General features: G+C 40.3%; 2 protein-coding genes across 2 annotated transcripts; both read right to left on the bottom strand.

The window, feature by feature from the left end:
- Positions 1–1,768: 1,768 nt before the first annotated feature.
- LOC138053526 (probable methyltransferase-like protein 24) lies at positions 1,769–7,805 on the bottom strand. Its single transcript, XM_068900156.1, has 6 exons — positions 7,502–7,805; positions 7,008–7,122; positions 5,453–5,513; positions 3,457–3,766; positions 2,825–3,062; positions 1,769–2,440 (listed from the first exon to the last, which is right to left on the bottom strand). The coding sequence occupies exons 2-6, from the start codon at positions 7,110–7,112 to the stop codon at positions 2,159–2,161; spliced, it is 996 nt and encodes a 331-aa protein (XP_068756257.1). The 5' UTR covers positions 7,113–7,122; positions 7,502–7,805; the 3' UTR covers positions 1,769–2,158.
- Positions 7,806–13,257: 5,452 nt separating this feature from the next.
- Positions 13,258–13,632, bottom strand: LOC138015145 (actin-binding Rho-activating protein-like). The gene has a single exon (XM_068862080.1). The coding sequence runs from the start codon at positions 13,630–13,632 to the stop codon at positions 13,258–13,260; it is 375 nt and encodes a 124-aa protein (XP_068718181.1).

Raw genomic sequence — 13,632 nt, forward strand, 5'->3', positions numbered from 1 at the left:
ATGTCCCAGAAAGCTCGAAAGAATTCTGTTGTTAGCCCGTCAGAGCTAGGAGACTTATTATTTTGCATCATTGATAATGCTTTTGTACATTCAGCTTAAGTAATCTCTCCTTCACACGTGCTGGCCATCTCTTCAGTTAGTTGAAAATCAACATTTAAAAAAATCACTGAACTCCTCACTGTTAGGGTCCACATTCCTAGAGGAGTACAATTCTTTAAAGAAGTTCCGTTCTTCATTAAGAATTTCTTTTGGATCATCAATCATAGTGCTTTTATGGTTAATCAAAGATGATATATATTTTCGCCGGTAGTTTACTTTTTCTAAATTAAGAAAATATTTACTTTTTTTTTCTTCTCCGTGCTCATACCAGCGGGCTCTACTTCTTATAATGGCACCACGTTTTTTTTTCAGTTTGAAAATCAGAAAGTTTAATTTTGATTCGCTCAAGTTCGGGTTTGTCATCTTCTTTCTGCATGCTGTCTGAAGTTTAGCGCTCAGTTGAGCAAACCTAAATGTAAGCAGTTTCTTTTCATCGCGGTTACGCGTTGCTTTAACTTTAGAAAACCGAACTGTCAAACCGCTGATCTCCATCTTGACCATTTCCCAGAACAGACCTTTGTCTTTGACCTCTTTGTACTTTTCATCAAATTTAAACTAATATCTTGTATTTGGTGGTATACCATAGCAGTTTGTGACATTGCTACACATTGCTTACCAGCATTCACACCAAAAATTGCTTCATTTCCTTGAATAGAGTCAGCGGACACAGTGGTTGTTGGATCAATGATATCAAATATTGTAGGACCTGGATTTTCCTCCACATCATCACCTGTATTTTTAGGTATTGCTAATGCTGTGTGTACCATCAATGTTTTTTGCTGCTACTCCAGTAGATGTTGCAAGTAACACTGTTGGATTCTCAGGATGCATTGGAGCATGTCTATAGGTTTTTACTACAGTGTGGTAAATTGTTTTAATCAAATGGCTTTTCCCAGCGCCACCACGTCCAGTTATAAACAAATAAACTGATTCAACATTTTGTGACTTCAGACTGTTGAGGTTTTCATTTTATTTCTAGTCCTTTAAAGCACCCTGTTGTAAGCTTTGGGTTGCATTTTTTATTATGTAATGATCTACATGTAACTGATCGACGATATTTCTCTTGGCTGTTTATACATTGTTATTGCTGATGTACTGTGATTTCCAGTAGTTTGGGGACTTGCACCAAGCTCTGAGGATACTTGTTCATTGAACACCTCATCTAGTAATGATTCATCTTAGAATTCTAGTTGAATTTCAGCATTCTTTTGATCATTTATAATATTATCATATGAATGTATGACAGTGCCATGCTTGTTTTTTAGCCAATCTAGTGCTTCTGTTACTGGTAAATAGCTGATAGAGATGATGTAGCGTGCAGCAAGAGTTGTCTAAACTGTGCAAATGGCAATAAGAGAAATTTTAGCGGCAAGTCATCGATGTAAAATTCTGAACAGGTCCTGAAATTTGAAGCATACTTAAGGAACCTATTTCACTGCTGCAGTGTTATGCAAATTTTCAACCAATCACGCATGGTAAAAGTTAGACCACAGTACCAAATTCTGTAAGGGCTGAATGGAGTTAAACAAAGCATAAGACCCCAAGTACGCATTGCGGACCTATTTAAGACTAAGTAAGAAAGAAAGAAGATACATGTAGATAGATAGATCGATAGAAGTGATAGAAGAAGAAGGTCATAGACGTATGCATTTTAGCTCAATTACCGATGTTTCATCGAAAAAGGAACGAACTGAGTTTAATTTCTCGATTTCGTCATCTGTTCAATCTCGAACTTCAGTTAGGTAGCAAACCGAATAAAACAGGTTAAAAATTGTTATGCCGGAATATAAGCGTATTTTAGATTTAGAACAATGTAAGGAGTCTTTCGGCTGAGGGGTTGAGGAAGGTACGCGAAAGGAGCCTTGCTTTTTTCGCTTGACTATCTCTCAGCCTTTCTTAATGTGAACAATTATTAGATGAGCCTTTTTGTGATATCTAGACTAAAGCTTAGCGGGTACTCCCTGAACAAAAACAAACGACGTTGTCGTTCAAAATACTCTGTTTTTTTTTATAAAAGAACTTGCATGATAAAGATCGATACTTCGACACTTCAAAAACCTCAGTTTAAGGGCAAGTCTACTAAGTTTGTGTTTATGTAAGACATCTCCCAGCATTCAGGGCAATAGGGATTCTTTCGCGAGTGAAAAATCCTGAAACCTTGTCTCTCAAGCCATTTCGCTATGCTGTAATATTGTCTTAGAGCATTTGGGGTTGTCAGAATCACGTGGTATTCCACGTCCAGCTGTCTCACGTGATTTCTCAAGGTTCCATCGGCTAGCATGTGACGTAAGCACTTCCATTCGTCCGACTCGATATCCATCTTCACAATATCAATTTCTCGCTGTAAAAGAAAAATCGCGTCGATCAAAAGAAGGAACTGTCGGGCAGTCTACATGTAACAAAATGCCACGCTGGTGTTAGCCGAGAGATGTGCATAAGCATCGACGGATTGCATCTTCTCATTTGTGTTGGGGGTTCGTCGAGTCCAACTTGATAAATTGATTGATTTGCGTTAATGACTGAGTGAATGAGTTAATTAATAAGTGATTGATTGATTGACTGGCTAACTGATTAAGGGTTTTACTTTGGTTATATTAGTCTTCCGACCACGAACATTTGACTCAACACCTGCGTACATCTCACCAACGAAACGACTAACGTAAAGGCGGAAATGTTGACTGACAGATTAATAAGATATCAAAAAAACGTCTTCCTTGAAAATCACCTCAAAATGTCCCAGCTCCATTATGGTGGTGGCACGCCTTCTACTCTCCCCCGCCCCTTTGTTACGTTGGTCTGACACGCTCGTACTTCGTTCTTGGTTTACGTCTGACAATGCCTGGTTATAGAACATAACCTTTACACTGTGTTCATGATCCTCTTTTCCCATGGAAGGGTCAAACGCATACACTTCACAGCCAAAGTTTGCCATTTGCTCGTCAAAGGAAAAGTCATCACCTGTCCTGTAAGATCATATTTACGAGGCTAAAAATTCATTCTACATTTAGGACATTTTGTGACCCTTCATCTTTCCTACATTTAAAGAACCATACTATATCAAGAAATGGGGATGTTATGTTAACGCTTCTCATCCTCTTTTGACTGCTATCGAGGTGTCGCAAAATGCTCAACGAGGTTCGGGGGAGATGTGTTGCCATGGCAACAGAAAGCCTGGAGCCTGGGAGAATAAAATACTTCATTGACAAAAAGCTCTATTAATATTTTCTATTTTATAATTAATAAAGGAAACTAGTGTTAAGAGTCAGTCAGATTACTTAAAAAGACAGTGGGGATTTTAAATAATATTATACGTTTATAGATTATTGAGTAAAAATAATAACAATAATGATAACTCACCCAAAAGAATAGACCACACATGATCCTGGTTTCAAATGGACTTCCTCGTCAAAGCATACATACCACATACCATCGGGACCAAAGGGACGCGGAGCTCCGTGGGGTCCAGTGGGCAAACCCCCTATCCGACGCAGATCCGTGCACACTGCTCCCTGAGTTGAAAGAGCCCGAAAGAGCCTTTTGGACTCATTTTCAACCGGAGGCTCTTCGACATATGTAAAGGCTCTTTGAGATGGCTTAGAGGGACTGACGGGCTGAGAGAATTGGTTCGCCATTGCCGATGCTTCAATGGGATCTGTGTTATCCATCCCTGCATTGGATCAAGCATGCCTTTTAGATACAGTTAACATGGGAAAGTCTGGCAAAATTGTGTTTTAAATTACTTTTTAACGCTGATATGCGTCCTATAATCAACGTTATCAAAGTAAGACGATGAGAGCACATTGACTTAGGTAACTCAACCAAGAATTCATTACCCAAGAATAGGAATAAAACAGGCGACGTTGCCTGGTCATTCTCCAAGCCATTGTTGACTAACAACTCCCAAAATCGTTGTTGCGTGTTCTTAGGCGTTGTTGCACGAGGTTTGAAACGTAAAAACTGGTCAAACTTTTGAGCCAACAAATTCCCAACGAAGCGTAGCGCAACAACAGCTCTTCCAACATTGCTGGGGCCACGCCCGCGCATTGGATATGGTCTCTATGGAGATAGCAACGCAAACAAGATGGCAGCCGAATCTGTAAGTTTACAAAGTCTTACGGGTCGTATCTTTCCCATAATACTTTGCACGTCCTTACATTGTTTGGGAGTTGTTGCGTCCGTTTGCGCTGAGCTTAGCAGGCAGGAATTTACCGCATTTTTGTGAAGAGTCGTCTACACGACCTATTTTTCGTATTTGACAACTTTCATTTGTCCCATAAAGGCTAACACACCAGCTTTTCAGCAAATACATTTGTTTCATAAAAGTTGGCCAAATTTCCTCGTCTACACGAGCAAATGAAACTTATCACATTGTCACATAAAAATTGCTCTTGTGGACGGGGCTTTAGGGGAGCGGTCGATTCAGTACATTTATTATATGACTAGCTCCGTAAGCGGGCAAGGTGAACCAAATCGCGCCCGGTGATTGGCTATCTAAGCGGGCAAGATGGAGCTATCTTGCCCACTCGGGATTTCTCGCTTGGTCCCGCAAGATCAAAGATAATTTTTTGGTGTTTTAAGTCATATAATAAACCTTTATTGACTCAGCTTGTTTGGTCAAGATGGCTGGATAGTGGCCTCGTTCTTTTTTTGAGAGTTTATGGACATCGATCGACTCCGTCCAGTTCCATAAACACGCAAAAAAGGAACTTGGCCAATATCCAGCAATCTTGACCTCACGCTTGCTCAATAACCCATATTTATCACATGGCCCGTACGGCCCCGCGCGCGCTTTCATTGCAAAACTATTGGGAAAATGCCCGTATGAAGGCCGTACACATTAGCGCGAGCAGGGCCAGAAAAAGCCGTACGGCCCTACTAGGAACACGTACTGCTCCGTACGATGCAATTTAGGGAATTTCGTTGCTTTTAAACATCCAAGTAATTTACGGCCAGAAAAACAAATGCAAACAACATATTAGATAAATTTTCTGTGCATATTTTTTATTTTGTCTTAACTTCATCTTCTGAGTGCTCTTAAATAGTGTAAAGAGCCAATATGATAAAATGCTTATTGACTGAGTTTAGGTCGGGCCGGACAGGAAAATATTTGGCCCTCGGTCTTGGCGCATGGACCTCATCGTATTCAAATAGACATACAGACCGAGTAAAATAGAGATTGATCGTATAGGTATGAAATAGAACAACAAAAAAAATGCAAGGTGACACACACTAACACCAACTCGGTTTGGCTAACACATCACGCTTGTTCTTTAGAAATAGACCGACTACCACGTATTGCTATGAGGTATTTAAAGAGTTAAAAATAAAATGTCGAATTCTGGCTGGTACCTACCCAAAATTTCTTCGGTATTTCTTTTCGTCCAGTAAACATCTTGTCCCAAAAATAAGTTAACCTAATAAAAAGATCATTGTTACCGCTTACTTTTACGTCACAGACCAATAACGGATAAATTACAAGTTCGTTGCGACACAAAAGAAAGAAATGGCAAAAGATGGTGGGAATAACGTGGATAAGGCAGAGCCCAACCCCATGCAGTACCATGCACTCGATCACAATGCCCTTGAGTTCACTAAGGGAGCAACATTGGTAGACAAGGTATTCTTAATGCAAGTTGATAAACATTGTTTAAACATTGTTTAAATAATAAAAAAAAGAGAACAAAAGATTCACCGTCGTCATCTCACGTTTTTCCAAATTCTTGATTTTGATCGTTTCAAATTGGTTTTTTCAGAGGTTGGCAAACTGATTGTAGAGCGGCGCCGTAAGTTCATCAGATAACACCCGCGCTTTTTGACTTACTGTTTCCGCTTCCACTACTTACAAGTTAGCTCTCTTTTGCAACAAATGCTACCATGACATCGTGTATGTTCCGGGAATCGAGTTGTGGTGTGATAAATGTTGGACAAAAGCACATAAAACGCCAGTATTCAACGTAAGGCCTGGTTTTCAAGTACAAGCTAAGCACAAGCATCAGTAGCTTATGCTAGTGAAAACGAACGTCGACCAGGAGACAATGATGAGCTCCTGCATCGACATATTAGCTTCAAAATCAACCACGGCATCAGCCCTGAAACACGTGGCCTTGTTCAAATGCTCAGACGCGAGGAATCTGGAACGAGTGCTTTAATTGGACAGACGTAGCAAATTTAATTTAATTTAAGAGCTTATAAGGCGCAAATATCTATATAAATATATTCAAATGCGTCATCCTAATAGTAATAATAATAAATAATAATAATAATAATAATATAGAATAAAAAACTTATGGCTAAAATTAAGAAATAGTCTAAGCTAAAAATGCCTTTTCAAAAAGGTGAGTCTTCAACTTTCCCTTAAAAGTGTCAATAGAAGTGGATTCCCTGATAAGTCTCGGCAGAGCCTTCCATAACTTAGGTACGGCGAACACTAAGGCCCTTTTACCGAGAGTAGCCTCGTGCTGTTGTAGCAAGGTACTGTTGTTAGAACTTCTGTTGTTAGAACTTCTTCTATGTCTAAATAATTATTCCTAAGGCTTAGGAATAATTAAAAAACTTAAATACGAAGGTGCTAGGCTCCTAAAATTTCCTTGTGATTATGCTGCGTTTCGTTTTCCAGCGTTTTCACACGACGCAAGCATAAGGAAAAGGAAAAGATCTGATCGTTGTGCTTGTACTCGCGCTTGGGCTTATGCTTGCGTCAACTCCGTTTTCACGGTGAAATAAGCGCAATTGTGCTTGCGTCGCTACTGAAAACCAGGCTTAAACGGATGCCAGTAGACTTCGAGGCGGCATGGATATTGTTATTTTAATCAAACTGTAAAGGTAAACTTGTTCCCAGGGTCGTTCATCTCCCCTCGAAGAGTGCGAAAGACCGTGGCAACGAAGGTGACTAAAGAGATCATACTCACCACCCCGGAGGGAGGGGTAAGTAACATAACCATCACCGCAATGCTCACTGCTATGCATCCCACAATCCAACGGCGTCGACTCCGAGGATACCGTTCAAGTAACATGGTGCAAGACCTGCAATTCAGTTAAAAGATATTAAAGTTTTACTAATAATTGTTTTGAAAGAGGTACAATGGCTACCTGTCGTGATATTTTCAAGTAACAGATCGATAAAAGGAATCCAGAAATTGTCGGTCGCACTGCGTTATTTGCAATTTAAATATACCAACGTTGGCTTCGAGCCCTCGTTCCAAGTGGTTGAGAATTAAAGATGACATTACCTTTGACTCTTTCACCAACAAGGCCGCCACAACTGATCCATCATCTCTACCTGCTTCTAAACTTATGAATCCGTTGGAACATTCCTTTGTATTTGTTATGGAGTTTTTGTCTGTTATTGTTGTCAATCGATTGCTTTCTATCCTGGATTAGAATGAAAAGTTTACCAACTTACCTTGAATGTTATATTCTTAACAAGGCAAAGGAAATTTACTTCTCTCTATTTCATTGTTTCGGACGTCGAGCACCCAGAATAAATAATTATCCGTTCAAATGCGGGAAACGTTCCTCCAGTCTCAAAACAATTCCCGGATAGCTTCAACCGTGAGTAAACTTTTTTCCCCTCTTTCGGCAAATCAAGTTTAAAAAGAAAACCGCACAAACCCGACAAGGGATCGATCAACAGGCGTGCGATTACCAGGCAAGTTGTTTCATGTCAGGAAAACCTGTTCAACGCCGCAAACGCCACGATTGATCACAGCTTTGCTTGTCTTGTGTTTGTATTGTTACCTGTTACCGTAAAATTCCCCACCATGCAAACTAATTGTTACTGAACCATGATTGCTAAAGGAATAAAACGCGTAACGACGTTTGGATTTGCCGACAGGTAACAGAGAGACGATAACATCGGAGAAAAATACAACTACTTCTGTTTTGTAATTCCTTTGTTTTGTAAACATTTGTCTCGGATTAATTAATTTGAAAACAACTGAACGTAGGATTTTCGACAGCTCGTAACAGTAATTCAACTGAAAAACCTGAGGTCAACGGTTTGCTCATTTTATTCCCCCCCTCTCCATCGGTGCTCCATTTTAAGGGTATTTAAAGCTAAGCTCCACAAAAACGGAAAGAACTCTAAACAAGGATGGGAGACTTGTGACCTCTTTCGCAAAGGTCACTCACTTACCGACTGTGCCATCCTCAGTACTCCGCGCGAAGAATCTTCCGTTGAAACTTTCAACTTGTTTGATAGCGGTCCTGTCAGGTCAGCAAATAAAGTCTAAAAAAATAACGCTGAGAAAGTTTGAATTGATTTGTTCTGATCAGCTGTGTTCAGAAACAATGGGGAGTTCTTCATTGGGAAGACGAAAAATAGGGCAAAACAATTTAAGATTACTTTATTTTGTATCGATTCCTGCTTTTATAATCAATATTGTAAATTATGCTCCGATCAGATCACCAGTTTGATTCAGCCTTCTTCTGTAGGCTTATCGCCAAAAGTTTAAGGCCTGCTTGAAATTACTTTGAGGATCTACGAAGTCGACCGCGTGGACGCAAAAAATAGATATCGTCAGCACAGGAAGCCCATACAAACTGTGTGACCGTTGATCCTAATATCTTTCACATAATTTCGAGTATAGCCTGCAAGCGTTTCCAGCGGGCGAGGAGCGAAGTCTTTTTTCGGCCGCGCGAGAATAGAATTGTCTCGCCCCATTTTTCGCGCGGCCAAAACATTAAAACGCTTGCTACGCAGGCTATTTCGAGTAGTGAGACACGTGACCTTGTCCTCGTATTTCAAAACAAAACCGACTCCTCCCCGAACTTCGACTGAAGAGAAACAAATTTCTTTGAGATTACCAGAAACAAAAAGCAGAGAGAATGAAAAGGCGGAAGACGGTCGCGATATAGGACAGAAAATCTCTTACAGCGAGGGAAATCCAAGATATCGTGGTGTACCACTATCATAGTCACATATTATAACAAAATGAAAGTATTTACCTGAAGTGTTGTTTGTGGTCATTTTTGTGACTGAAAACGACAAATTTTAGTGATTTTAATGGTTGTGTGTTCGACGTTCACCTGAGCGTACCAAGTGCGCGAAGAATCCTAAAAACAGATTGGGTGCGAACGGTTTCAGGGTGAAGATAAAGAATGGCACAATTGATTTCAAATTTGGTGATTTCATTTCGTTGCTATGCAAAGCATCGCCCTGAAAATATGTGCTGAAATGCGTGCTGCACGTCCAGCGTGATTTATGTCAGTATCGAAAACGAAGACACCGAAAACGAAGACCCACTCGAAAAAACGTACAATAACAATGTTTTAGTTCGCGGTTGTCACATTTGGGTAATATTTAGTATCACCCAACTAGTGGACTAATGCAAATCCTGCATTTTGATTGGCTACGCTACTAGAGGACTATTAGTAATAGTCCTCGAGTAGCGAAAAGCGTGACGCTTTCTTTCATTTTATTCCCAAAAAAATATTTCTTCAACTTTCATTTTGCTAACTTTATTATTGCCTTTTCTGTCCGACTAGTTGGGTGATACTTAAACAATTAGACCCTTCGCCCTCAAGGGCCACGGGTCAATAGCCCATGAGGTGAATGACCTGTAGCCCTTTCGCGCTACGGGTCTAATTGTTAATTACATGTTATTCATGCTCATGATTCCCCTATTGGAAGGTTTGTGGTTTGAAACCCCACTCCAAAGGAAAACTACTGCTTTTTGTCACGCAATATTCACCCATCAGTGCCTAACTTAAAGACGACATTAAAAGCCCACTCACATTTAATAGACAATCAACCTCATCTCAGGGAAATAAACAAAAATCCTTTCATCATTTCACATTGGAGAGGAAAATCCATAAAGGCTGGTTTTCACTAGCGTGGGAGACGAAGTCGTAATCGAAAGCGCAGAGCGATACGATCTAGTGAAATCAAACTGCCGGAGTCGGAAGCAGAATACCGATTCCTCTTATGACTCCGATCCATTGCTTACGATCCAGTGAAAACTAGATTGTCGGAGTCGCAAGCAGAAGCGGAAGAATAAACCAATCACAATCCTCGATTCCAAGCATTGTGATTGGTTGGTTCTTCCGCTTCTGCTTCCGACTGTGACAATCCAGTTTTCACTGGATCATAAGCGACGGAGTAATAAGCGGAGTAGGAAGAAAATGGGAACGTTCTGATTCTTCCGACTCCGATTCCGTCGAGGTTATGACTCCTCTTATGACTCTGAACTTTGATTTTCACTTTGTCATAATCACCCTTACCACTCCGACTCCGACTCCGTCGCTAGTGAAAAGCAGCCTCAAAGGACATGCTCGTGCAAGCCAAAGTATCAATGGTAAAGCAAAACAATTATCACAAGAGAGGGAGCCGCGAAAGGTCTGTGTCAAACACTTTTGAACATCAGTCCTTAATTATGTTTGCAAAATGTCGCAAGCTGAAAACGGCGGCATGTGCAGACATTTAAGATATTGTAAAACCCATCTACATGATTAGGCAACATACGCGTTGGTGATATATTGGTCAGCTGTTGGTCGAATATCAGTCGTGTTTCGAAAATCGGTCAAGTGGGTTAATTAAGCAGACGAGTCCTATGGCGATGACGACATCAGTTATTACTATAATAGCAAGGAGGGAGGGGGGGGATTTTACTGTGAGGCACGATTACTCTATGAGGCGAACCGAAGAGCACTGGGAACTACAATCCTGGTTAAAACTGTTGGGACAATTCCAGCTTTCCTCCTCCTCCCATTACAAAGTTTCAATATTGTCTGGGGGAGGGGGGGGGGGGGGGAACGCGAAAAAGCCAGCGAAAGAAGAGCACGCGTTGCTCATATAACGATGGAACCATGTATAGTAAATTCTCTACTTTTCAGTCTTTTGACCAGAATTGTAGGGACATGGTACAGGCGAGGGGAAATATTTTTTTTTCTTTTTCAACTTCAAAATGTATCATAGTCGGTCGTCTAATTTTTAGCTGTTAAACGGGATCAATCGCTGAAAACTAGGCCCAGCCAGAGCCAAGGATGAAGCTATTGCTCCCGTTGTCCCCCAGTCGACCAATAACAAAAACCTGCGAACAGCTTTCCTTTTGAGTATTGGGTTTCTTTCTACCGACAGTCGACCAATACTCGGTGAATTATCGGCGAAGTGTTGGCGAGTTATCGGTGAAGTATCGATGAAGTATCGATGAACTAAAGCCATTATCGGCCGACATAAATCTTGACCGATTCATCGACCGCCTATTTTCCAACTGTCGATCGATTGTCGACCGTCGAGGCTTAATCAGACTATAAAACACCTTTTGGAGCAAGCCAAGCTCAACTTCACCTCTCCACCGTCCGGGCTTATCTAGTTTTACTTCGAGCTGTTCCCTTTCGGCTGGATCGTAAAGGAGAAACGATTCTCCTTTTTTCCGTGTTTCAGTTAACAAGTTGTTGTTCGTATTTCTTCTTTGTTTCCTCACTATATATTAACTGGGACCTCCGACAATCTGAAGGTTGGAGATGGGATGAACAAATAAACTCAAAACACAGCTATCAGTCAGTGCTACTTACAAACTGGGATGGGATAAGCCACATAAATCCTTATCAAAATATTTTACGCGAGAAAATAGACCCATAAATTTCTGACGTTTTATTTTGGACGACAATTTTTAATGGCTTCATTAAAGGTGAAGCAATGAGACTGCTTCTCTGCCTGAACCAACCTTAACTCTTCCTTTTCAAGATCTTCATTTCCGAGGTCTTCGCTTTCGAGGTCTTCGTTTTCGACTGGGTCTTTGGTCTTCGTTTTTCGGGGTCTTCGTTTTCGATACTGATTATTTTCTCTCTTTTAACATTAGTCAAATAATTTTTTGTGGCGTTCTCGTTGCAGTGGCCTTCGTCATTAATTCCTGCCTTCATCTATCACAAAGGTAATATTCTTGGTTTTTATTAGTGCGATCACCTCCAAAACATAGACGACTTTCATATATCGCGACTACCTTAAAATTCTTTTTTATTTATTTCTTTGATCGTGAGCGGGCGAAAGCGGGCGGTATCATGAGAATCCTGCAATATGTTTGGTTCCGGGAGCGGGCAGTATTTTCCTATCTCCTGACCACGGACATGGTAACCAACTACGCTAAGCGCAGAGTGAAGTTGCGAACTGAAAGAGCGAAGTTTCAATTTGTCTTAATTGTTTTTTGTCAACTTTCTCATAAAAAAAAAATAACATATATGTATTTATGTTAATTAGACCTACTGCCCTCATTTTGAAACAAATATTCTTTTGAAAATTGGGGCTAAAAAGGCCTATTACCATTAAAACAAAAGAATATTTTATTTGGCTGCCATTATGAAAGAGGTCTGCAGAGCATTTTCACTCACGTGACCAGCAGCCATATTGGCTTTCTGAAACAAAAGAAAGTATTTGCTTAAAAATAGAGTTCAATTCCCGCAGGATTAGTTTGGTACACCATCATGGCTGCCATTTCTTTGTTTTGGAACACGAACATGGCCGCTGTGACATCATGTGAAAACGCTCTGTAGAGTTCTTTCGGAATAAAATTGACCAGAAGTGGTTGAAAAGACCATTATACAGGCCTTTGAATAAAAGAGAGGCTGGAGTTGACCTTGTTTTGATACATAACCTCATTCCTTATCTTATGTAAATCACGTTGTTGTGATGCTAACAAGTTTCTATTTACATGTGAAACGTGGTGAGGTTTGTATCAAAGCAAGGTCAACTCCAGTCTTGCTTTTTTATTTTGAGGACTGGTGAGCACAGAACTGTAGAATGGTCTATTTTCAACTTTCTCGGCCAAAATTACGCCCAGATTGATAAATTAAGCTTAAGAAATGACTATGGTGTTTAGGGATTGCATTACGCTGCGGCAAGAGTGAATTTTATCTAATTCACTCTTGGTTGAGGTTGAGGTTTAGTTAGTTCTACATAGTTTAATCAACTATTTACTACAATTTATTTCATATGAATGGTTACCAAAGAACCAAAGAAAGAAAATCGTTGTTATTTTGATCTCCTTTATTTTTCTTTGACTGTGCCATGGGTGTCCTCAATGACTCAATCATTGGTAGAGCTCTTGTGCTATTCTTCATAAACTTGTGACCTTAATTTATCATATGAGTAGCTGTGCCTTTCGTTTACCAAATACATAAATCTGAAATATACTACCACCTTGGCAACATAAAATTGATTATTCACTTTGCACGAATATTCCAGTACTCTTCACTGTCATTGCCAACATCCTCAGGCATGCGCAATAACGTGATTATGACGTCATCATCACGTCTTTGGAACAACATCTCTCCTTCAAAATCCACTAATTTCTGTTTGCGCGCCCTTAGTAACATGCCAACGACTTTGTTTGAGATTCTGGTGTATCTCTCAAATAAACTACCGAACGTTACAGTCACGGTGCCATCTGGCTGTTCGTCTCCCATTTGTAAGATAATTTTGCATAATGCCTTCACTTCTTGACTAATGTGGGAACCAGCACATCTACCGCGAGCTTCAGTTTTGGAGCCGGCCACTGGGCGGCCATATTCTTTGCTTTGTCTGTGAGTTGCGGCCAT

This window comes from Montipora capricornis, chromosome 1 (genome assembly GCF_036669925.1).
Source record: "Montipora capricornis isolate CH-2021 chromosome 1, ASM3666992v2, whole genome shotgun sequence".
NCBI classification, from domain to species: Eukaryota; Metazoa; Cnidaria; class Anthozoa; order Scleractinia; family Acroporidae; genus Montipora; species Montipora capricornis.